This window comes from Lucilia cuprina, chromosome 5 (assembly GCF_022045245.1).
Source record: "Lucilia cuprina isolate Lc7/37 chromosome 5, ASM2204524v1, whole genome shotgun sequence".
NCBI lineage: Eukaryota > Metazoa > Arthropoda > Insecta > Diptera > Calliphoridae > Lucilia > Lucilia cuprina.
Window position 1 is genome coordinate 70475895 of NC_060953.1, and position 26612 is coordinate 70502506.

General features: G+C 28.5%; 3 protein-coding genes across 3 annotated transcripts; 2 read left to right on the forward strand and 1 right to left on the reverse strand.

Annotated features, from left to right (window-relative positions):
* The first annotated feature begins 496 nt into the window (after positions 1 to 496).
* LOC124420331 lies at positions 497 to 1365 on the forward strand. The gene is made up of 5 exons (XM_046952774.1): positions 497 to 559; positions 620 to 637; positions 706 to 771; positions 1004 to 1050; positions 1106 to 1365. The coding sequence occupies exons 1-5, from the start codon at positions 512 to 514 to the stop codon at positions 1248 to 1250; spliced, it is 324 nt and encodes a 107-aa protein (XP_046808730.1). The 5' UTR covers positions 497 to 511; the 3' UTR covers positions 1251 to 1365.
* A 6403-nt stretch (positions 1366 to 7768) lies between these two features.
* Positions 7769 to 9187, forward strand: LOC111689052 (endocuticle structural glycoprotein ABD-4). The gene is made up of 2 exons (XM_023451558.2): positions 7769 to 7849; positions 7949 to 9187. Exons 1-2 carry the CDS (start codon positions 7838 to 7840, stop codon positions 8513 to 8515), a joined length of 579 nt encoding a protein of 192 aa, XP_023307326.2. The 5' UTR covers positions 7769 to 7837; the 3' UTR covers positions 8516 to 9187.
* An 8619-nt stretch (positions 9188 to 17806) lies between these two features.
* Positions 17807 to 24670, reverse strand: LOC111691022. The gene is made up of 5 exons (XM_023453644.2): positions 24552 to 24670; positions 24301 to 24490; positions 22883 to 23790; positions 22632 to 22825; positions 17807 to 20406 (listed from the first exon to the last, which is right to left on the reverse strand). The coding sequence occupies exons 3-5, from the start codon at positions 23783 to 23785 to the stop codon at positions 19092 to 19094; spliced, it is 2412 nt and encodes an 803-aa protein (XP_023309412.1). The 5' UTR covers positions 23786 to 23790; positions 24301 to 24490; positions 24552 to 24670; the 3' UTR covers positions 17807 to 19091.
* Positions 24671 to 26612: the final 1942 nt, after the last annotated feature.

Sequence of the window (26612 nt, forward strand, 5' to 3'; positions counted from 1 at the left end):
ATGTAGCATTTTGAGAAATAAAAATAGTACATGTTGCTTTAGATTTTTATAATAAATTAAAAAATGATTAGCTTATTTCCCTATTTAGAGATAATTTTATTAGTTTATTTTTTATTTAGAAATAATTTTAATGTGATTGATTAAAAAGTATTTTGTTTGCATAATTTTAAAAAAACGTAAAGCTTCTGGAATTTATTATAGATTTGTATTTGTATTTCATATTATAAAATTAACTTCTGAAAAATGTATGAAGTAACACTATTCAAAGTATGTATGTACTGCACCCTGGGGCTGAATAAACACATCTGCATTTTTACTAGCTAGTATATACTTATGTTTCTGGGGCTTCAATCCTGACCTGAATAATAACCTTTAATGAATTACCTTCAAAGTTGGCCTAAATAATAAAGACGAACAACTGTTATAAACAATAACCGTTATAGTAATGACCCTATTTAAAATCGTATATATAGCCGATATATTTGTGTAGGATTAACATTTATTATTTACTATGGGAAACAAATTCATAATAACATTTATATTTGCTATTTGCAGTCTGGTAAGATTTTTATCAAAAAATTAATAAATAATATTTAATATTTATATTTTTATTATATAGTTAACTGCTTATGCTACTGTAAGTTCTGATAAATAGATTTTATTTTCAAATCCAAATCCATTTAAAATAGCACACAATACTTTTAGAATCCACTAGTAGGTAAACCAGTAATTCTTCCAACATGTCCAGTACCCACCGAACAGATTTTAAGAGTAAGTGATTCGAATTATAATCTATTGCTATTTCACATGTATGTATGTAGGTATGTATGTATGCATGTATAATCATTACATTATAATTGTGTTCGATATATTCCCTAAAATTTCGTCAGAACATATGATATTTAACAATTCATTTAAAAATATTATGGTGATGAATATACATACATTCCGTACCTTCGATTATACCAATCATTATTGTGTAATCTATAATTAATTTTTTCAGTGTCTTGGGCGATGGGCCTGTCAACACGCCATACGTTTGGATCTAAGGTTTATATTTTTCTTAACAATCTAACAAAACCAATGATCATTGCTTGCTTTTTAGATGTCTTTTAAATCTTAACGGAAATCCTCTTCTTGGTGGCCTTCTAGGTGGCGGCGGAATTTTAGGTGGAGCAAATGGTGGTGGTCTTGAAGGTGCTATTCCTGGTGCTGGTAATGGAATTGTCGGCGGTCTCTTGGGACGTTAATGTGTGGATGTGTCCTCTTCTATTGTTGTAATAACTAAATGCGTGTAACTATGACATAGTTACTATTATTTGGTTTATTCGAATAATTCAAATAAATATACATATGTAAATTAAACTTGCCAAACACTTCAATTCAATTTTAAGATACAGGTAAAAAACGGGGTTTCGTAGAATAATGCATTTAAAATTCGGAAAATATCGTGTGCACAAACGAGATATTGGAGGTCAAAAGTTACAAAAATCAGTTTTGTGCGAATATCTCGCATAAAATTTACTAGGTAAACCGTTTTGATATTATTATAATTTCTATAGAGTATTTGGTTTGAGGAATATTTTTGAATAATATTAAATGTTTTCGAAATATAATGCATTATATTTTCACTGCAAAAGCTTCAACTAGCTCTATATATAGACAAACGGCTTTAATTTCTTTAAAATATTAATGTATACTTAATGTATTGTTACAAAATAATGAAAGATAAAGTCTGATTCTAAAATTTGGTGGGAATACTATTCTAAATATGGGGATTGTAACCACATTTTTTTCTCATTGTGATCATAAATATGACCAATGATACAATCTGAAATTACTTATAGACCGATACACAGTGGTATAGGAAAAAAAAGAGGGAAATAATTCGATAACTTCTAAACGGTTAATCCGATTTTAATGAAATTTGGTATGCACAAAGAGGAGGTGTTAACGAGTTTAAGTTTTGAATTTAGACCTTATAGGCCAACCAAGGGCACGGCGGGGGTCCTCAAATTAGGACACCTCGGCTATGTTAAATTTTTAAAACGATCCTATTTCTTCATTTGAGTTCCGATTTAAAAAATATTTCCGATTTTTTATTCAGTTTTTGCAAAGATACAAATTTTTCAAATTGCAATAAAAAATTTTATTTATGAATATTTTTTGATGAAATTTTACAATTAGGTAGATTTTTTACTCAAAATCCAAAATTAAATAAAAATTTCGAAGTTTCTTATCAGAAATCCCGGAATTCCCAAAAAAGTTTTAAAAATCCCAAAAATGAAATTTTTTGGTTTTTTGCCTATTATATCGATACCAAGGGCGGGGTTATCGAAACCCGTTACAAAATGATAAGGAACATATTGGGTCATATAAAACAGGTCACTATAATTTGATATCGACTATGCGATTTGAGAATTTTTGCTCAAAATTTAATTTTCAATAAAAAAAAGGTTTTTTTTGGATGGACCTGGTCCTCATTTCATTTATTGTATTTTATGTAAAGTCAGCTTTCCGAAAAGTATAAATTCTATATACATCTTCTTAGAAACTTTTTAGATAACTTATAAAGATACTTTTTTCCCAAAAAAATGGCAAAAAATCGCCTTTTTTCAATTTTTTAAATTAAAATGCCTATAACTTTGGACTCAGTCGTGATTTTTACATAATTCTTTCACTGCTTGATATATAAACTTGTTGTTAAGTAAATAAAATAAAACCCGCTAATATCAAAAAACTAAAGTAAGGACGGTAAAAATTTAAAAATTTTAATTTTCAAATATCTCTAAACTATAAGAGATAATTTACTGCCACGACGACATTTTTATAGTGCTCGATGAGGAGATTCTATATACGAAATTTTTTAAATCGGAACTCAAATGAAGAAATAGGATCGTTTTAAAAATTTAACATAGCCGAGGTGTCCTAATTTGAGGACCCCCCGCCGGGCCCCTGGTTGGCCTATAAGGTCCAAATTCAAAACCTAAACTCGACAACACCTCCTCTTTGTGCATACCAAAAATCGGATTAACCGTTTAGAAGTTACCGAATTATTTCCCTCTTTTTTTTCATATACCACTGTGCGATATTGCACTATGGGTCATAGAGCAAGTTTGTAAATGTGTAGCAGTGTATATGCATATTTTAACTGCTTATAAATAACATGAAAATTATGACAAATTAGGTAATAGTACAATCTATATTAAGCTTGGAAAATATTAGTGCAATGGGAAAATAATGCACTATAGCACGAAATCATACTCATTATAAATAAAAATATTCCTAAAACAATTATAGGCACACTTATTAGCTATCTTAAAAATTTATGGTCCTAAATTTTTGTAAAATCGCATTATTTTATACTTCCTAAAATAAACTGTTATCACGTGTCTAAGTAAAATGGTCAGTGGTCCTACTTGCACATGTTAGTCTGCCACCGTTTTCCAAGTTTATATAAGAACCGTATAATTTATTAATGTAGTAGAAAACTATATAAATACATATGAATATATCGTCACCTTAAACGCAAACGGCCCTATCTAACATTCTTTAAATTTTAAAGGAGAAGCAATAAACTATTTAAATTGAAAAGTTTGTTTCTATCAACGCATTTTCTTTGTAGTAAATAAACATGTCGTTTAATAGTGAAACCAATCAGTTGTTATGGTAGTTGACTGGAGTATATACCAATGACCTGTTGTTTTTTTTTTTTTTTTTGTCAATAAAATCGCGAATTTTGGTCGGAGGAGTTGAATTTTTGGTTAATTAGGGCCGTCATGTCCATTCGTTAACTGGACATAAAGTGGTGTAGGGTATAAAAATACTAGTAGTAGAAGTAGTTGAAAGTCCCCACTTGCAGAATGATCTTTCAAATCAGAGGATAAATAATTAATTACTGTTTAGGTAAAGTTGAATGAAGTCTATTATATTTAAAATTTGCAATAAGTTTAATATTTGTAAATATTTTTGAAACGAAATGGCGATACCGAAATGGAATAAATTTTTTCTATAATTTTGTATAATATTGTACCAATAAACATGAAATACATTACAATAGACTGTTTTTAACAGGGACAGAAAATAATGAATGCTTTTAAAATTTATAACAAAAAAATCAAATACAAGGATTAAGAGTAAAACTTATTTGAATATACCATTTGTTTTCTCTAAAGATGCATTATCGGCTAAAACAATGATTTTTATTTTTTAAGTTTTATTTAAAAAACTTAATTTTAATTATTATTCTTTGAGTTTTAAGTTTTATTTTCTTGTTCAATTCATAACGATTATTTTTGATCTGTATATTTTTATAAAATAAAAATCAATGTAAAGTTTTATTTTTTTAAATGAAAAATAAAAATTATTCTGAAGTTTTATTTTATTATTTTTTTTTTAAATAACTCAATATGAAAATATTTTCTATTAAAAAATGTTTAGAGAAATGGCTTTTTATAATATTAAATGTAGTTTTTGAGTTTTTCTTAAGAAATTATCAAAAAAGGAGAGTATGCATTTTAACTCTTCACTATCTAAAACGCATAGCTAGATAATATTGATATTTATAAAATTTTCAATATGGAATATGTGCATCCAAGATAAGTTTTAGTTTAAAAATTTGGATTTTTATGTCAAGTTTTTTTCGGATTGCATAAACACTCATTTATGGATATATTATCTCTTTTTATGCTCATCAATATTAGGGTGATCTGATTTTGTCATTTCGTTTGTCGTAGATTCACATAAGTTCATACATACATATATTCTGGGTATTTATAATATTCTAAGACGATGTAGTCAAATACAAACGTTTTTCTGTTGGATGCACTGTATAGTGCAAACGGGAAAAGCAGGAATGCTGAATGCTAATATATGTATAAATATTAAAAAACATGAATGTAAATACACAACAATTACCAAATCACTGCAAAAAGACAGATGAAAACTTGACGGCTGAGTCTGCATTATGGAATAGAGTGTACACCGGCAACAAATAAATGCAGACAGTCACACAAATAGTTAGCTCTCGTGGAAATCCACCAAAATTAATGATCAATGATTAATTAAGGTTACCAGATAGATATCACCTTCAGAATTGCCAAATTGTCTAAAAACTGAATGAGGGGACCAAAACTTTCGCATTAAGATCCATCTTTTTTATTTATATTAAGTTATTAGTAGTATGAATAGCCTCCGATGGTTAGTGTTTTTAGTCTTGTAGACGGAAGGTTTTGGGTTCAATTCCCAACTGAACGCACTGGTAAAACCACCAAAGTACCAAACGCCACGATGTCGTATATAAATTACTAACAAGCAAGCAAACTAACTATCAATCTATCTATAATCTATCTATCTATCTATCTATCTATCTATCTATCTATCTATCTACCTACCTACCTATCTATCTATCTATCATCTCTATCTATCTATCTATCTATCTATATATATATATAATATATATATAATATATATATATATATAATATATATATATATATATATATATATATATATATATATATATATATATATATATATATATCTATCTACCTATCTATCTATCTATCTATCTATCTATCTATCTAACTAGCTAGCTAACTAACTAACTAATTAACTAACTAACCAACTTACTATGTTATTAGTTAAATAAATGAAGTTAGCTAAAGGAACCGTTCAAAACTTGATTTTTTTTTATTTCTCACTCATTAATAACTTGGCCTCGCCCCAAATTATATTAACAAGAAATCTTGAACATATACATCAGAGTTGATATATCCTGCAATAACAGACAAGTAAACAATAGGTCTTTAATAAAAATATGTCTGAACATATATATGTACATCCAGTGCATAATGCAGGGCTGCCATTTTCAAAGGTCTTAATCCATTTGAAGTTATTAATTCTGAAAATGTATATCTTCTGGCGAAAAGTATCAATTCAGCATTTGCCTGATTGGCCGTTAGTCTCTTCTCCACATTGGATTATTAAAATCAGTTTCACAGACAAAATTAAATTTGAAATCTGATCTCTTCCAATCTAACTCCTTTACTTGCCACCTTTTTCCTTCTTTCATTTCTATGACATTGTGGGTAAATTTCCTACAAAATATTTTTATTATCAGTGTAAGACATTGTATTCTTGTATATTTAGATAGGCCGCATGGAGTATTTATACCCTACACCTCTTTAGAGGGAATAGTATATTGGGTTTGTGCTGATGTTTTGTAACGCACAATAATATTACACCCAATTTACACGATGATTTTTTTTCATGTTTGCCCAGACGTCTGTTTTCATGTTTGTCGGTGATTGGTGGTGAGCGGGGAAGAGGAGAATGGGGGGTAAGAAAACAAACATGATTTGGGATTTTCATGATTGTTTTTGACATTCCTCTTTAAACTGATTCGTACTGTTTATATTATGCTCATGTAAAATAAATAAATATGTCTTTTTTTACATGAAAACATTAAAATTTGCATTAAAAAAATACTATATACTAATTTTTTTAAATCAAATTAAATGGTTTTTTATGTTAAAAATTTCATTTTATTTTTACTACGAATAAGTAATTAAAAAGGATTATACAATTAAACATCAAAAAAGACATGCATAGTTGCATGTAAAAAATCACCCGTATAAATGTTAATGATTTTTTTGAAGATTCTCAAAAGAGAATTGGAAAAAACAGACGTCTGAAAAGTCTTCATGTAAATTGCGCCTTAGTCTTATACACACCTTAAAGTATACTAATCGGCTCAGACTCATATTAAGTATGAGTCGATTTACCCATGGCCGTCCGTCTGTCCATCCATCCATGAAAAATTTGTAATCAAACTACAGGTCGCAATTTTTAGATAATTTAATGAAATTTAGTTCATGATCTTCTATTGTTCCAAGGAATTGAAAATGGTTAATATCGGTCCATTATTTCACCTAGCCCCCATACAAATGAAGTTCATAATTATGTTTAATACACTCGTATCACGACAAAAAGTAGCAAAACCTAGTTATATTTTTGTCTTGATGACTGCCATGAATTTTTTAATTATAGAGCCTCATTAGACCCTAGCCCTTTATAAAAAATCCCATTCAAAATTTGACTTAAATGTCTACAATTTTCTTCAACAAAAAATGGCTTAAATATATGTGAGGCAAGGTACAATTTAACTTAAATGCTTTATTATGAAAACTAAATTCCACTTTATTTTTGTAACAGGTGTAGGTTAGTATATGGTCGGCTTCGCCCCCACTATAATTCCTTTCTTTTTTCAAACCGAAAATTTTTGGGTGTATAATAGGCTTGATGTTTAGATCTCGAGTTAAAACTATGTATCTTAACTCTACCCTGTTCAAAGTCTCATAGAAAACACCTAGTGGTCACCTTAAAAAAACAATCTAACCCACACATGTTTGTGGTAGTGGCATCAGCCACTCCAATAACTTTTATTGTATTAGTATGTATGTATGGTGGGCTTTAAGAGGCATCTTGTGTATGTGAGTTTGTGACTGTGTGACGAGACTGACTAGATGGCTGCTTGGCTTGTTGGCTCACATTAGTTGTTTCGTTTATTGGATGGCTTAAAGGAGGCGCAGTCATAACAGTATAAATAGCTTAAATAGGGCTTCTTGTTGAACAGTCTTTTTTCAAATTTTGCTTTCACTCCGCCAAAAACCGCTTAAACGCGAATACTTCAACTGAAAATTGGATATCATCTAGTGTATTGGATTTTATAGAAATATTTGTGTGTGTAATAAAAGAGAAAAGAAATAAAAATCCTAAAAGGAAAAGATAATTTGAATAAAAATAAAAAAAAAAGAAAAATTAAATAAAGAAAGAAAATGAAAGTGTTTGTAAGTAAAATAAAAATAATTTAAACTATAAAAGTGTAAATAACGGGTTTTTTTCTAATATGTTAAAATTTGTTTTTTTCCATTAAATCCTTTACGTAGTTGTTTACTGTGTGCGTTTGTACAATATTCGTAACCGGTACGGCAAAACCTCAGCCTCAACATCGTCCCAATAATGTCAACATTATACCGAATGACGAAAAGGCCGATCATCAGTTGAGACGAGAAACTTCCACTTGGATACCCATTTTAAAATACAACAAAGAACAAAGTGAAGATGGCAGCTACAAGACCGAATATGAGACGGGTAACAATATCATACACGAAGAGACTGGATTTCTAAAGGATTTCTCTGAGGTCAATCCGAATGGAGTGTTAGTACAACATGGTCAATATTCTTACCAATCACCAGAAGGTGAAACCATTAATGTTCAGTATACAGCCGATGAACATGGTTTCCGTGCCACAGGCGATCATATACCTACTACACCACCAGCTATACCCGATGAAATTCAAAAGGGTTTAGATCAAATCTATGCAGGCATCAAATTGCAACAGGAACGCTTGGAACAAAGAGCTAAAAGTGATCCAGAATTTGCCAAGAGATTAGAGAATCAACGTCAAGCTAATCAAAACGGTCAATATGTGGGTCCTTTAGAAAATCCATAAACATTTGGGCAATTCCTTCACACCCTCACAACTATTGTTAACTCCTACTGATTACCTTTTGTTTACATAACTTGTTGAAAATTCATTTCATCTAACAATCCCTTGTCATTTAATTTGTAAATTTAATTAAAAAAAACTTAACTTAAACAATTATTATTTATAAAAAAAGTAACACAAACAATACAACTGAATAAATTAACAAACATAAATCAAACCGAAGTGAAATGAAAAAAATTCTTTTAAACAAAATAAACCAACAAAGACTGTGATTTGTAATAAGTTTTGGTGTTGCAAGTATACGAGAGTCCTAATTTTATTCCGTTTCATCATCTCACGTATGCCACAAATAATTTTACTTGCTAAAGAGTAACTGCAACAAGAGTATCTACATACATATCTATCTATCCATGTATGTATGTTTGTAAATTATTGTATGGCACATTTATTTCCCTCTTATAATGTAGTTTAATAAAAAAAGTATTTTTTTTAAATATTTGTGTGGAAATAATCTGGTTTGTAACTTTCAATTACTTTTGAACACAAAATGTTTCATTTATCTGCAAATACTAATTGTATATCAATGTATTTATGTTTGTATTTACCTGTTATATACATAAATATTTAGTTAAATAAAGAAATAATAAAATTAAAATAACATTATTTAGTTATAAACAATTTGGTATAATATTTACTTTTACAATTATCTGAGAAATGTGGTTTGTATTGTTTTGTACCAAAATCCATTTTCGTTGTTTACTGAAACCCATCATGAAGACTTTTTCATATAAACTAAATAACAATTTTGAAATTGATTTATACATTTAGTAATTTTTGACAACAAAAAAAACTACATTACCAATACGACGATATGATATTAATTACTTAATTTTATTATACCTTTCACCTTCGTGAGAAGGGTATATATGTATAAGTTTGTCATTCCGTTTGTAATTTCTATGATATAAAGTATATATATATTCTGGATCCTTAAGCCATGTCCGTCTGTCTGTTGAAATCAGTTTTTAGAGGACCCCAGATATCGGCGAGATCCGAATCTTCAATAATTCTGTTAGACATGCTTTCGAGAAGATCGCTATTTAAAATCAGCAAAATCGGCCGGTAAATAACGGAGATATGAGCAAAAATCCAAGGCATTCTCTGAAAATTTCATCAAAAAATTTCATGCTTTGTTAAATAAGCAACAACAGCACTCTTACTTGTTCCCAGCTAAAGTTGCAATTATCATGAATGAAATGCGAAAATGTACTAAAATAATGCCATTTTATGTCATTATATCAACACGGTGATGACGTTGGTAGGCAAGTACTTACCACGCCCGCTTACAAGTAGAGAGTTAAAGAAGTACTTACCATGATCACTAGCGAATAAGGATATAAGTAAGTAGTCCTATTTGTACAAAATACGAGATCTAAAAGTCAAAGCATAAAATTAAAGTACTTACAAATATAGTTGTATAGTGTAAGTCATTAAAAGGCTCCATTTAAATAATGTAGACGGTATGTAGTAGTCATTAAAAAGTAAGTTTGTAGATAAGTACAAGTTATTTCAATGTTTTTGCGGGATTGCTCTAGGCAGTAAACTAGTCCATAGAAGAGTCAATATTGTTAGATCAGTTAATAAACTAATATTCTAAATGAAATTAATAGGCCATCATGGATTTCAACCGATTATAAGTTTCTCAACGGATTATGAAAGATTCCAGCCAAATCTTTACTTACCCGGTAAGTAGGCAAGTAATGTTGGAGAAAGGTGTAAGTAGTTACTTTTGGTGAATAACTACTTATTTTTTGTTCGACGATGATCAAAAAATAACTGGTGGATTTTTTTACAGTAATTTTTTAGGGTTTTTAGTCTATTCTCTCACTCAATGCTCCATTAAAAAGTTATTTTATCATTATATCTGGAATGGTGTCTACACATATGTAAATATCAAAATTTCTTGAAAAAAAATTACAAAATCGACTAGGGTTAGAAACACTAACTAATTCCTTATAAAGACAATACGCAATAGACAATTGGCTACAATTCTATTAAAAAATAATAAATGTTATTGATAACAACAACTTATTACCAAGTAATGTATGGTTCAAGCATTTATATTCATTAATTAAAATTTGATTTTTATTGATTGTATGTACAATGTGGACATTGTATTTAATATTATTTTTTTTTTAAGATTTTACTTTTGCACGAACATGAATGTGTAAGAATTACTACAATAAAGTTAATGTTCATGTTCAGTTTTGCTCAATAAGCTATAATCGTTATAAAAAAAATTGTGTGTGCATTAAGGTTGCCTACAAAAATTTTGAATTTTTAAATTTTTACATACACAGAAAAAAATATTCAGTCATTTTTTTCAATAAAAGCGTTAATCGGTATTAAATTTTAATTTAATTATATTTTTAATTAATAGGATTACTTTTTTTAATTGCTTTTTGAATTTTTAAAATTTTTAATATTTTGACATTTGTAAAAATAAAATAAAAAAGAAAAAACAGTTTAAAACTTTTGCATAAAAGAATTTTTTCATTATTTTATAAAAAATTTTGTTATTTCAATTCAAACACAAAATGGACGGGAATTTACTCATCTCTGTTATGTGGACCTACGTAAGTAAAAAAGTTCTCATTCAAAAATATGTGTACGCAATTTAATATAGTGTCTTTTAGATATTTTGTGGGATGGGATGCTAATTTAGACGCATTATATCCCTAATGTATTTAAAAAATGTATTTAAAAAAGCATACATACATACATACATACATACATACATACATACATACATACATACATACATACATACATACATACATACATACATACATACATACATACATACATACTTCATGTATTTTAGTTATGTATGATAGTTTTTTGTACATTCAGTAAAAACAATTTACATAAATCTTCATTTGGAATAATTATTTTTTAGTCGATATTTAAAATTACAACAATTTAATCGAATTCATTAAAGTTAATCAATAGTATCATTTTGATGATAGAGCAAAATCAAAACTTTTTTTAAATTATATTGATTTAAATCATAAATCCGCACAAAATAATATTTTATTTAAACTAGTTAATATAATACTCATCAACTTTAAATCACTTTATAGGTCGATTCAATTTCGTCTGTCCTACCGTTAATATTTTTATGAAACTTTTTATTTAAAGTACTTGCGGTACTTATATGAAAAAAAGAAGAAGGCTGTAATTTTTAAAACTTTAAACAACAATTTTGTGAAATTAGTCTACATATTTGGTAGAACCGTGACTTTTAGATCTTTATTTAGATGAACGATTTAGACGATGTTATGGATGTGATGCTAACATCTGCTAAAGTCTCTTAAATTTCAAACGATATCTTAAAATCTGTACATAAAGTGGGAAGAATATTTCAATATAAAAATTGTTTTCCAAATCAGTCCTATGTGGATTTTTTTAAATTGCGAAAACGTATTAAAAACTTTTTTTTGCTTTTCTGAAAACTTTGTTAAAACCCACATTTTTCTAACATTCAAAACAGGGACGATATGTATGTATATATTTAGTGATTGTTAACTGTAAATTTCTTTTAAGAACTTGAGAGAAAAAGTACCAGAAATTCCAATAAAATGGTTAAAAATAATTGCAGTAGGAAAATCATATACTAAGACCCATATTTGTAAAAAGAAGGAAAAAGAAATTAAATTCATCAATAAGACCTTTTATGGCTTATGCAATGCAACGTATGATTAGTGTCGCCATCTATCGGCAAATATAATTCTTCCTCAGTCCAGGGGATCTTATCTAAAGCAAAATAATGAAACTTTAAAATTTAAATTTTAAAGATAACAGCGTGTTGTAATCAGATCTACAAAGGTGGAATGATAAGTCTGCAAAATGCGTCAATTCTTTCAGAATGGTTGAGATAACGTAAAGACAACATGGCAAGGAAATAACTCAAATACGATTGTGAAGCGTGAAGTGGAGGTGAAAATGAAAATTTAATTCATTTTACGATACCATTTCTCATAATTATACCCTACACCACTTTAGTGGGGAGGGTATATTGGGTTTGTGCTGATGTTTGTAACATACAAAAATATTCGTCCTATACCCACCTTAAAGTATACCAATCGGCTAAGAATTATTTTCTGAGTTGATTAAGCTATGTCCGTCTGGCTGGCTGGCTGTCCATGTAAACCTTGTGCGCAAGGTACAGGCCGCAATTTTCCAGATAATTGAATGAAATTTGGCACACACGCTTCTTTTAGCACAAGATGATGAAGCCTATTGAAAATGGTTAAAATCGGTCCATTATTTCGACTAGCCCCCATACAACCGTACCCCCCAAATAGGGCCTTTTGGCTTATAATTAATTTAAATGATCTATTATGTTAACAAAAGTCGACAAAACTTAGTTTTATAGAACTTTAAATGACACTACCGATTTTTGTAATGATCGGGCTTCATTTGACCCTATCCCCCATACAAACTCCCCTTCAGAAAATGACTAAAAGGTCAAAATTCACTTACAAACACTAATAACACTTTTAAATTCTAAATAATATTGAAGAAGACTTAACTCCCCCTACCAACATTTTTAAGGATAGGGCCATACTCCCCTTTGAGCCCTCTTAAAAAATCAATATTTAGCGTGCTGGATTAATGGATAAAAAGGTCCTGTTTTAAGGTTTTTATGACTTTTTTCATGTTTTTGGCAAATACACCATATGAAAATTTTGTATCAAATGAAAGGTCTTTAAGAGGCGCAACCTAACACAATTTTGTATACGACTCAAAAATTATTACAAAATATGTGATTTCTCTGAAAATTTTTAGCATTTAAATGTTTTTCGTAGAATTATGTATTTAATGTAATTTATTGAAATTATTACATTAAAAACGCTTTTTTCAGTTTTTCGAAATTCGAAATGCTTTGTATTTTATTTTAATATTTTAATCTCAATTTTCCCCCAGGAATTCTTATATTTATATAACTTATTATTTATACGCATATTTTCATTAGCTTTACAACGATATATAACACATTATGGTTTCATTCATAATTAGTAAAATATTACCTAAATATTTAACCAAATAAGGACATTTATATATAAACTTTTTTATTTTTAATGAACTCTTTTATTTTAATTGTGTTATATTGCATATTCAGTTTATATATACGTTTAATAAATTTACAATTTTTAATTATTTAATATACATATTTATAGTGTTCTATTTAAGTATTTTAATAATATTTTGAGCTATCAGGATTTTTTGTTATATTTTTCTAATTTTGATTTTTTTTTGTAATACAATCTTTGATCTTAAATTTAATGCTATTTGTCAAAAACTTCTATTTAATTAAATTACTTATATGACTAATAACCGCTAATAATAATTTAGAATTCGTTTCAGTTGTGAGAGTAAATAATTGTTTTGTATTCTTTTTTTTTCAATTTTTATATTATTATTAATATTATTATTTTTGCTAATTAAGTGTTAAATATTCCGAATTATGTATTTAACGATATTAATTTTATGGTTTTTGCTATAACTTCAAGATAAGCTGATATTTCACAAATCAAGAAACTGTTCCGAGTATTAGGAACACAACATACAAGTTAGCAAGAAAACTTGTCAGTTATATGTGAAAACTGATTATTCTATTATTTATGATATTTAGAGCCAGTTTTTAGGTTTACGATTAGACATTAATTTAAATTATTTGTCGAATGGTGCTCCTAAGTAAGTACTAGTTTAGGATTAGTTTAATAATTTAGGTTTAGTTTATTGTTGCTGTGCACCATGACAATACTGCAAAATAAACTGATCTGATTTTTAAATGACGATTAATCAACTTAGAAGTGATTTTGTTCTCAAATTTGATTTTACATATTTTAAAACTTGAAAAACATTCACTTTAATTAATTATGCCTTTTTTAATACTTAAAATTTTGGAATTCGAATTTCATATTCTTTATTTAATGCATATTTATCAATTTTAATAAAATAGAGTTTAATGATGAAAATATAAATAAAATCTGTAGAATAACACGTTTTTTAAAAATAAAACAAAAAAATTAGGCTTAAAAAAGCAAATGTTTCAGTAATTACTTTTTGTGAGAACTATAAATTCTTTGACGCAAGTTATTGGCAATGTGTGAGTAAAAGTGTTTCTGTAAAAAAATTTTGTGAGAAGTTTCTCATATGTTGACAGTTCATATAAAAAACTCACATTTTAAGTAAAATGAAAAAAGTTAATTTTATTTTAAACATAATTTTTTTAAAATGATAAAAAATGATATTTTAATAATTAATAAAGATTAAAATTATTATTATTCACTAAGTTTTAGCAAATTGGAGGAATTTCCAATAAACTGAAGCAAAAAAGTATTTAGGCATAAACCTAGAATTTGCAAGGAAAGAATTTATTTGGATAATTTTTTTAACACTTTTTATATAATTCCTATTTATTTATTTATTTATTCTTCGTTTATAAAATTGGTTACCAATTTTTGTTACCTTCTTATTTATTTTATATTTTTGACAGCTGTTTTATTGGAAATGTCCAATAAAAACTTAATTTGTGCTACCTCTTCTCACCTTAAATTACAGAAACACTTTTTTTATTCACAAATCAAGAAACGATGGAATTTTTTGTTTCATACTTCTTCTTAATAAAAGTTACGGGCAAAGAATAAATAAGAAGTGAAACGCTGTCAAAAAGTACCTAAGTCTACTGTCAGTAGGTACCTAACTCTAAGAATGTATTAGTAGAATTCTCAAGCCAACATAGTTGCAAAAAATCGGATTTAAAAATTTTGAAAAAAAATTATTACGTTTGAATTTATAGTTTAAAAGATTTCTTTAAATATTTTGCAACATAATTTATCTATAAACATTATATATGAACGTATCTTTGGTTTTTAATCTGCAATATTGAAATAATAATTAAGTTAGTTGAAATATTTTTTTCGTACCATACGAAAATTTACAACATTGTTCTTTTTTCTTTTTAATTTCAACCAAAAAAATTTAATGTCAAAAAAATAAAAAATATTTTTTTCGTTTGTAAAAAATTAAATCTTTTCGGGCTATTAAATATATTTAAAGTGTGCAAAAAATAATAAAATATAACGTTAAGTGATAAAAAATATTTTCAAGTTCTATAAGCCAAGAATTTTCGCGACTAAGTTTTGAAGTTTGGAGAGAGAGTAAGTTTCTTACATATGTGTTGGAGTTACACAGAACTCGTCTGTGAAAAGAGCGTAACGTTGTTGTTGTAAAAAAATGACAGCGTTTCACTTCTTACGGCTGTATTTATAAAAACTTATTTTAGGTTTATTAAACAATTTTAGGCAAAATTCAGGAAAATCGTATTTATAAACGTGAAATAGCTTAAAACACCTTCAATAAACCATTGACAATTAGAAGAATTTTATTGTAGGCTCAACCCTTCTTTAAGCCAACAATAAGTTGATTTTTAACAATTTTTTTCTCAGATAAAGATTTTTCCGGTAATTTTAGGTTGATTGCGAAAACTAATTATGGTTTCTTTTAAAATAAAATCTAAAAATTCTAATTTTAACGTTTACAAATTTGTAAATAAAATCCCAGAAAATTTTTAAACGATTATATTTTGAGGAAAAAACTCAAATCTAGGCATTATTGGATTAATGCATGAATATTTGACAATATTCCAATTGTCCAGCACTATTTTTAGGCAATTTGGAAGTGCCCGTCTGTCTACCAAATGATGGACAAAATCATTTGATTTGGCTTTTTCAAAGTTTGTTGGTTAAATATAATGCCATAAAGTAATTTACCATGTAAATTATATTGATTAGTGTTATACTAATGCAAAATATATTCGCCGGCATTAAAATTAGTCAAATATCAAAGAAATTTATCAATATTTGCAAAAATTTATCAAAAATTACAAGGAAAATAAGTAAAAAAAAGAAAATGTGTCATAGTGATGTATATTTTGTCGCAAAATATCCGTTATTCGGATACTTTTAATAATAATTAGAAATTATATGTTATATTTATACATCTGAACTAAATAGACATTTATTAAAGCCATATATATATTTATTTTTCTTAAAAGTTTGTTTTTATTGTCAAAAATCTATTATAAACAAAAATATGAAATTAAGAAAACCGAATCAACGAATATTTTATCCTAATTGTACGCAACACTAACACATAAAATGACAGTCATATTGTACAGTGCTGCCAACTTAAACATAAATCAGCACAATAGTTAATATACGTTTATTATTTGTTTATGAATATCACAATTTTATTAATGGTTTTTAAGGCTAAAGTGTGCTTTAACTATTGAGTGCATTAAAAGCAAAATAAGATTTTTTTATAAATACAAGCGTTAGTGTTCAGTGGTTACGGGCTTGTGTTAAATTATATTATATTTTCTTATTAAATTGTATCTTAATTTCTAGGGAAAATAATAATAATAAAGTAATAAATAAGATTTAGTCGAAATGTTAAGTAAAAAATAGAATGTTAAAGGCAAAGTATAACAAGTAGTCCGACTCTCATATAAAGGAAATTACTCTCTCGCATCTACGAGTGTCGTGTGAATTTGACTCTCTTGTGAGAAATTTAAACTTGTCAAAACAGTCAAATGTTTAACTTCCTTTTTTGGCCACTTTTAAGGATTGTACGCGAAATTACGGTTGTGCACAAAAACTCTAATTTTTTAAAATAATTTTATCTCACTTTTCACATAAAATTTTGTTTAATTTTCTTAAACTAGAAAAAAATATTTTTTTCTAATTACTGACATTTCATTTTTGTTGTTGTTGAATTTTAATTTACAAACAGAGTTTCAATTAGTATTGAAAATTCGAACAAATGTTCTATTTTAAGCTAGTTATAAGCGGTAAAATCATTTTCTGAAGGGAAATTAATTCCGGGGGTAGGGTCATATAGACTCATCCTCACAAAAATTTGCCCATTCAAAACTTGTTTATGTCGAATTTCGTCACTATAGTCCCACGATTGGCAACTCCTATACACAATGAACGAAAGTATATTAATGAAGGAGTGGATAATACTAATTATAATTATTGTTGTACTATACAACATATTTAGTAGTTTTTAGAATTATTAACTTTTTAAAATATTTTTTCTTTCAACATAATTTGCACATTATAACAATTAACAAAAATGTAATGTAATATTGTTAAAACTTTACCTTTAATATGTACTTTTGTATTTATTATATATTTAATTAAAGCTCAAATTTGTGTTTTTATACACACATATTTTAATATTTAAAATAAGTATGTATGTGCAAAAAAGGTAAAAAAAATATTTGCTACTTTTAAACTAAAAAATATTAGTTTTGTTTTACATGAATGTTATTTCTAAATTTCAGTTTTCAATATATGCAATTTTGTGGAGTTGAGAGTACAATGATTTCTAATTTTCTGAAGAGGACCTTCTTATTTGAGTTAATTAAGGACCGATACTCACAAAAGTTAGTAGAGGGATTTTGGCTCACAAAAACTTTTTATTTTGGGTCCTTATTAAATTCTAAGAAGTTCTAGCGATGTCCGTTAAAAGCACAATAGAGTCCGAACAGAATAAGATAAATGGATGAAAATTTCCGCAAATCTTTAGAAAATTACTTTAACGCAATTTACTGCGAGTATAGCAATGAAATTTTGCATAAGTAAGTCTCTTACGAGTCAAAATTTCCCTATCAATTTTTAAAAATATTGGTCCACAATTGACCCTATCCCCAATAAGCTTTCCTTCAGAAAATTACTATAATAATTTGACATAATTACATAATTTTGATGACCTAAAAGTGATCATGAGTGCGCGCTTAAAAAGTGATTCAAAAATGATCCCTATATATAATTAAAAACTGATTATATGAAAAAAACAATAACATAATGTATAGCAATCATAAATTGTTTATTCTTGTGTTAGAAATATGATAGTTTTCAAAATGAATTTGTGATCATATTTCAAGCAGTTGGAAGATCTGAATTTGTTTCTAATGTAATTATTTTTGTTTGTAATGGAACAACAACAATTACACAAACAAATAGCTCAAATAAATTAATAATGACTTGAAACTGATTAAATTAAAATCATGTTAAGTTTTAATTATAAATGGGTGACTAATCACTAAACTAGGCTTGGTGATCAGTGATCCAACTTAATACTACGCATCGAGCTTTAAAAAGGTTTCTAATTAGTGATTAAAATGTGATTTATTCGAAAAACAATAACAAATTATACAGCAATCATAAATATATCATTTAGATGTTCGAAATATGATTATTTAAACATTTATTTTGTAATTATATTTCGCTCAAATGAAAGATCAAAAACCGTCTTATTGTATTTTTTTGTAATGACTTAAAAAAGTAAGTAATTTACTGTAAAATCGAAGCATGTCTTTCGAAAAATATCTCTTAATTTTACATTGAAATTTAAACTAAAAACAACTATAATTAATTCTAGAATCTAGATCATAATATTCTACCAGCTTTCATTTCTAAATTTCGCGATCACGACAATATCTTTAATTTCCATTATTTTGAACCTTACGTATGTTACACAACCATTTTATTATGCGTGCATTACGTTCCACAATCGATGGAGGCTCAGTGGGTCTATAAGTCTGTGGTGCCTGTGGCTGTGTCTCGGTACTATCGGGCAAACGCATAGAGTCAACGGTGCTAACATCAGAGAAAAAGACTGTACTATTACTCCCATCACTGCTGCCGTTACTGTGTTTTCTTTTTGAAAAAGTGTAGATTTCATGAAATTTATCATCATTTAAACCCAACCGATCGAAAAATTTCTCTAAATCCATGAGAGGCTCTGACGATGTATGCAACAATTCCTGAGAACGTCGAATAGCGTGATTGGCATATTGATCTCTAAACTCTTTTATTTGTTGTTGTTGTGATATTTGCTGCGATGAAAGAGGAGATTTCTGTGGTGTTTGCTGTTGCGATTGGGAATGTTGATGCTGTTGCGGTGCTGGATGTTGCTGCTGTTGGTATTCATCGGCTGAGAAGCATTTAGGGAAGAAATAACGAGGATGTTCTGATCTTCTGTAGGTATCCATAGGTGATGTATGAGAGTGATCATTGGCTGAGTGAGGTGGAGCTGAGGGTTGCACCGGAAGCGATATGCGATTGTGTCTTTTAAATCGAATACATTTTTGGCGCTTAAATTGAATAGGTGGCGGACTAATGTCCTCAATAGATGGTTGAGATCCAGGCGACTGTACAACAGGTTCATCGGATGAAGCTTTACGATTTATATAACTCTGACTAGCATGAATTTGATGAGTCGAGGAACTATAAAAGCGAGTGTCATCACTTTGATAACGTGGTGATGGTGGTATATAGTCATCTTGAAAGGCTTCTGGTACTTCGGGTGTAGTAAAATTAAATAAATAATCCGGAGAGTCGAAATTTTCGTGCATCGGCTTGCAGGAGTAGTCACAATATGAATTGTTGCTATGTTGTGTAGATGAGCCACTATCACGTCTATATTCCACACGTGTGGTGGCACTGCAACATTTCTTAGCTCTTTCCTCTCGGTCGAGCTCAACGCGATGTTGGCGGTAACACGGTTCACTACGATGGGTGTAGTGACCCGAAGAACCACCTGAATCACGATTTAACGAAGATTCTCCAGCGGATTTAATGGATCTATTGCCCCGACTACAGCAACTTAAAATTTCACTATGTGGTGAATGACGATTGATTTGTGTGTGTAAATCAGGCAGGGATTTGTGGCTATTAATATTGTACGATGCGGCAGTGTATTTAGATTTATCATTGGCCTCATGTGAGTGGGAATATGAACGCTGATAATTGTACCTTTATCGAAGATAAAAAATATATATATATATGAATAAAATTTACATACAATACAACTTCATAAATTTATCACACACAGAAAACAATAATTCATATCTGGAATGAATTTGGTAATAAATATTATGAATCAAAAATGACTTTTTTCCCAAACCATTTTTATTCAGAACATTAAAAGTTCATAAAATGTATGAATTTGCACATGACGAATTTTTTTTTTAATTTTTACTTTTTTATACGATATTTGTGAAAAATAAGTGGTTATTACCATATTCAGTTGATAGTAATCCATTATTGGCGAATTTTGAATAATCAAAAACAGAAATTAAAATGATGAAAAACAAATTCTAAAACATCAGCAAACATAGTAAAACATCTAGGCTATTTTTTATTTCGAAATTTTAAGTGTATTTTAATAATAATTAAAAGTTGTATATATCAGAAACCACAAAAGCTAGAGTTCTCAAATTTTGTATAGACAATTTTAACATCCATATGAATAGAATAATTTGTTTATACAAACTTTGAACGAAAAACTTTAACGTTCATGTTAATATTTCGGAGGAAAATAGACAGACTTTCATCGTATTACTAAGAAACTATTGGAGCCAAAATTCTCAAATTTTGCACAAGCGGTTTGTATTGTATTGGGTCAAATGATAACCATTATTAATTATGTTAAAAATTTATGCGTGCGCTCAAGCTATACTACTATAGTGGTGTAGGGTATAATTTGAGGAAGTGAAAAATTTGCACTACAATAAAATAGTAAACATTCTTAACAGTCACTACTTCAATATTAGTATTTGTTCATTAATTTAATAAATAATATAATGATATGTATTTAAGCATACATGGGAGTAGTTAATTATATCAACTAATTAATTGATGATTTCATTAGCATTGAAAAAAAATATTATTATATTTTTTTCATTTCATTAGTAATTATTTAAAAATAAAATTTCATTATAATTTTTCAATGGATTTTAAAAATTTTTGAACATAAGTTTGATTTTTGAAATTTATTTCGAACATCCGAACATTATAATGTATTGTCATTAGGTGGAATCATGCATTTAACAGTTACAGAACTTCGAATTTTCGAACTTAATTTCGAATATTCGAACATATTGTTGTATTGTCATCAGATGTACTTATGACTGCTAAGTTTCAGCCAATTTGGGCTACGGGAACTGAAGTTTTTAAAAAGCTTTCAAACATGTGCTCAAATCTTCGAAAAATGTTATTAAATATGGTAATGAGGTTGCGAACGAACTAGCTACAATACAGTTAAAGATGGTAAAACCACCCATTTGTCACTTTTAAAGGTTGATATTCGAAAGAATACTCGATATCATTAACCAGTAATAGAATAGTAGATTGGATTGTAAAATATCAAAGGCCCTGTAGACAAAACTTGATATAGGTGCTACCAAAATACTTATGGTCTCTTAGTGGATACACACCGTTTTTCGGGTATAACCCTCATCACAATCTTTAATGCTCCAAAAAGTGACCCATGTTAGAGGGTCAAATTGTTGTTTACCTGGGAAAAACTGTTTAAAATGTAATTTGTAGGTTATCTCAAATGTTCTAGATATAATTCTCATTAAAATGGTATTTTGACCAATTAGGGGCATATTTTGACATAGAGTTATTTACTAGTACTACAAGACACATCTCAGCAAAAATAACCAAAAATAGCTGCTTAATTTTTGTCACATCAAATTAAATAGCATTTAGAAGCATAAACAACTGTCCATTCATAATAATAAGTTGCAATTATTTATCATTTTTCAATATTGTTGTATTATGAAATAATGTTTTTTATGGTTAATTTTGTATAATAAGCCGTATTACCGTTATTTTGCCTTCTTACGTCGAATTTTGATACTTATTACATAAACTGGACTTCTTTCTTGAATTTGCCATCAATCATATTTTTCTAACTTAATTAAATTCAATAATATAAAAATAATAAAAATCTATCAAAAGGTGTGCTATATTTTTGAGCAGTACCTTAATTTCCAATAAAAATATGAAATTCTGGTACATTGAGAATTTGTATGATTGAAGTTTTAGATTTTCTTACACTTTGCTTGAAATACTTTGATAGTGTGATCAAATTAATTTCAGTATCTGGTTGTATGGTGTAATTGGAACAACATATTTAAACATGAATATTACTTCTTAACTACCATAATGATAATTTAAATAAAAAAGCTTACCTGGGTCTGTTATCATTATGAGCTTCTGCCGAATCCTCTGCATATTCAGCTGGAGGACTAATAGGTCTATAATTTTCGGTCAAAACCAATGGTTCGTCGCCACTATCATATATACTGTTGTAGTTTTGTTGAGAGAAGTATAAAGGTGGAGGTATGCGAAACGCAACATCCTCTTCAAATGAAACCGATTTTGTCTAAAAAAAACGTATAATATAGGAATCTTTCATGTATATGTAAAACCATTTACTTACCTCGTTTAAAACTAGGGGCTCGCCATAGTGCTCTTTGCGAAAACGAGCCAGTTTATCGCGATCTTGTGAACCGTCACTTGACAACGACATTCTATACTTACCATGATACATGGTATTATTCGCAGAGCATTGTTGAGAGGAATGATTGCCATGGTGATGATGAATGTGAGAGGAACGACGATGAGCTGTGGTTGTACCGTATCTCCTTTCAGCTTCGGCGGCAGTGTAAGTTGTTTCCCCATACGATGGATTGTATTTACCCTCATCCAAAACCACACTAGAGCCATTACGACCTCTCTTTCCACTACAAACCAGAGTGCTGGCACCAAAATTTGTACGCTCTATAATATTTTCGGTCTTTACAAAAAAAGGCTTACTTTCAGCCAAAAGTTCTACTGCAGATTTACGCTTTGATTGATGACGACCATTACGGTATAGTGCAGAAGAGGTGGGATGGCTATGACCCCAATAACTGCGACAAGCCTCCGCCGATGACGAAGATCTCTGCACTGATGCCACTGAATAAGGTTTTTGTATAGTCGAGTGTTGTAAAGAGTAGCCCGAACTGACAGGCATACCATACGCTAACGACGAGGAGTTGAACTGATGGCTTACAACGTTATTGGTATGATGATTTGCGTATGCAGACGTATGGGGATTAGGCGTAGTCAGTTGCTGTTGTGCCGAAGACCGGTGATACTTTGGCAGCGAAGGATACATAGTAGTGCTGTCGTGAAAATGGAACTGTTGCAAATACTGTTGGCTTCCCAGTACTGTTGTAAATGAGTTTAATGAAGATAATGGCCCTAAATGTGGGTGATGATATCCTTCGTACGATTTAAAATTAATATCAAGTTGTCTTATTGTGTTGCTGGTGGCACAACTGTTTAAAACAGCAGCCATTGAATCTATAAAATTAATAAATACATACAATATAATTCGCATCACAACAATTTTGCCAATAAGTACAGGTGTTTAAATCGTCCGGGACAAAATTGGGGTCAATGTAAACAAAAAATGTTTAATAAAACAAAAGAAATTAAAACGAAGATTAAAGGTAGGTGCGTTGTGTATAGTTTTCAAGGCGTTTTTTACATATGGTTGGTTAAAAAAAATAAATATAGACAATTTAGAACATGCGCTCTTTAACCAACAGCTTTCTATACTAATATAATTTTTTATTTTCCTCTAATGTAGTCAATACAAAGTATAGATATTTTAATGATTTTTAACTATATTTAAACAATTTTTATATTTAATATTATTAACAATTTAACTGTTGATTTATGGAATAATTTTGATTACTGCAAACCAAACCGTTAATTATCAAATTAATGTGGAATAATTTTGAGATTCAGATCCTTTTTTTTATATGTATATTATTGTATGAAATTATTATTTTATATTTAATTGAATACCTTTTCTTTGCGTTAATGAAATTTATCGTGCTTTGCTTTCAAACAATTCCTTTCAAATTAATTTCTTTACATTTATTTTTTATATATTATTAATTAAGAAAACTTCGTGTGCGTTTTTATAATTTAGTGCAATTCTTAACTTATTTTCTACGTATTTATGCCAGTTTATGGATGCTTTTCTTTTAAATCCCTGTAACATACCAATATTTGATACAACAACCCTTAATATTTGCACACATTTATATACATACCTACTTGTGAATGTATACATACATATTATATACATATTAGGCAGCTGTTGGCAAAAAGAAAGCTTTATGGCCTGAACTGAAAGTTAATCATAAATTGTATATTTGAAAAACTGTTATTATATTTAAAAATGAGACTTAATTTTCTTAATTCAAATATTTTATATAAAAATGCACAATATCTTTAAAAATTTGTGTGACTTTTCTATATTTCAAATAAAATTATAAACAAAATATTTCCAACAAAATTAACAAATGTCTACATATATTTTATTGAAAAAAACAAATAATTTCCAAAGAAAATATACATTATCATTATAAAATGCCCCAAAATTGTGGATCAAATGGTCCAAAAATATTATAGTTACCCCTTAAATTAATTTTAAGCAAAAATACCATTCGATTCTAATTTTTGTGTTTCGTATAATATGGTCAAATATGAAATACAGGAAAAATTCGAATACTTTTGTGAAGTAATTTTAAGGACTTTTTTTAAATAAAGCTAAATTAATTTAAGTAAATGTGAATTTTTTAAATTTTAAAAAGCGTGATATCAAAGCTAAGGACTGTCTAGACAATTTAACAAATTAATTTATAAATTTTGCATACATAATATGTTATTAAATTTGGTTTCTTTTCACATTATACTTAAATTCGAATACTTATGAGAGACACTGTATGTATGCATATTGTCTATAGGTCCTAAGGGGTCATATCAAATTCTTTAACACAGGGTATACTTTGTGCTCTTTAAAATTTGGAAAAATTAATCTTAATTAATTTCATTTACCTTTTACAAAAAACTTAACTCACCATGGCGAATAGATTATTAAGCAAAGTCAGTAAATGTCAAAAACCACAAGAACGGCGAATTCATTTTATGATATTTTTTGTAAATTTTTTTATATTTTATTAAAAAACAAGTAAGAGTGCTATATTCGGCTGTGCCAAATCTTATATACCCTTCACCATAGTGTATTTTAAACATATTAGTTTTATAAATTTTGTCCCGACTACATTAATATTACGCCAAAAGCAAAACAAAATGAACAACTCTAAACGAAATAAGAACCAAACTACACAAGGCATCTAAAGTTTAGTTTGTTGGTTTAGGTTCTAAACCAACAAACATCTAAACATACATAACGGAAAACACAGAAAAACAAAATAAAACCAACCTACATCCAAATATACGAAAAGAATTCACAAAAACAAAATACACAATGACACCAACAGCATCCAAACATACAAAAAGAAATACACAGCTGAAAAACCAAATACATCTACACATACGTGTACATATTTTTCTAATATACAGTGTTGTTGTTGCTTATTTAACAAAGCATAAAAAAAAATTTGACATTTTTTAATGAAATTTTCAAAGGTTGTCTCGGATTTTTGCGCATATCTCCGTTGTTTATCGACCGATTTTGCTGATTTTAAATAGCGATCTTCTCGAAAGCAAGTCTAACAGAATTATTGAAGATTCGGATCTCGCCGATATCTGGGATCTTCTAAAAACTGATTTCAACAGACTGACGGACATGGCTTAATCAACTCAATCTATAATCTATAAATCCAAAATATATATACTTTATAGGGTCGAAAATTATATTATAGAAATTACAAACGGAATGACAAACTTATATATACCCTTCTCACGAAGGTGAAGTGTATAATAAAGATCTAGCCGACCGTTCATATTCGTAAAATAAAGATAAAGGTATAAAAACTTGCGATAAAAATATATTCCGAATTGAATAATGTCTGTTTTAAACGAAAAATTCTATTCCAGCAAATTAATTTGCAGAATTTGAGTGAGTGCCTAAAGTTAAGTAAAACTTATTATACCCTTCGCCTTCGTGAGAAGGATATATATAAGTTTGTCATTCCGTTTGTAATTTCTAGAATATAATTTTCCGACCCTATAAAGTATATATATTCTGGATCCTTATAGATAACGGAGTTGATTAAGCCATGTCCGTCTGTCTGTTTGCATGTTTGTTGAAATCAGTTTTTAGAGGACCCCAGATATCGGCGAGATCCGAATCTGCAATAATTCTG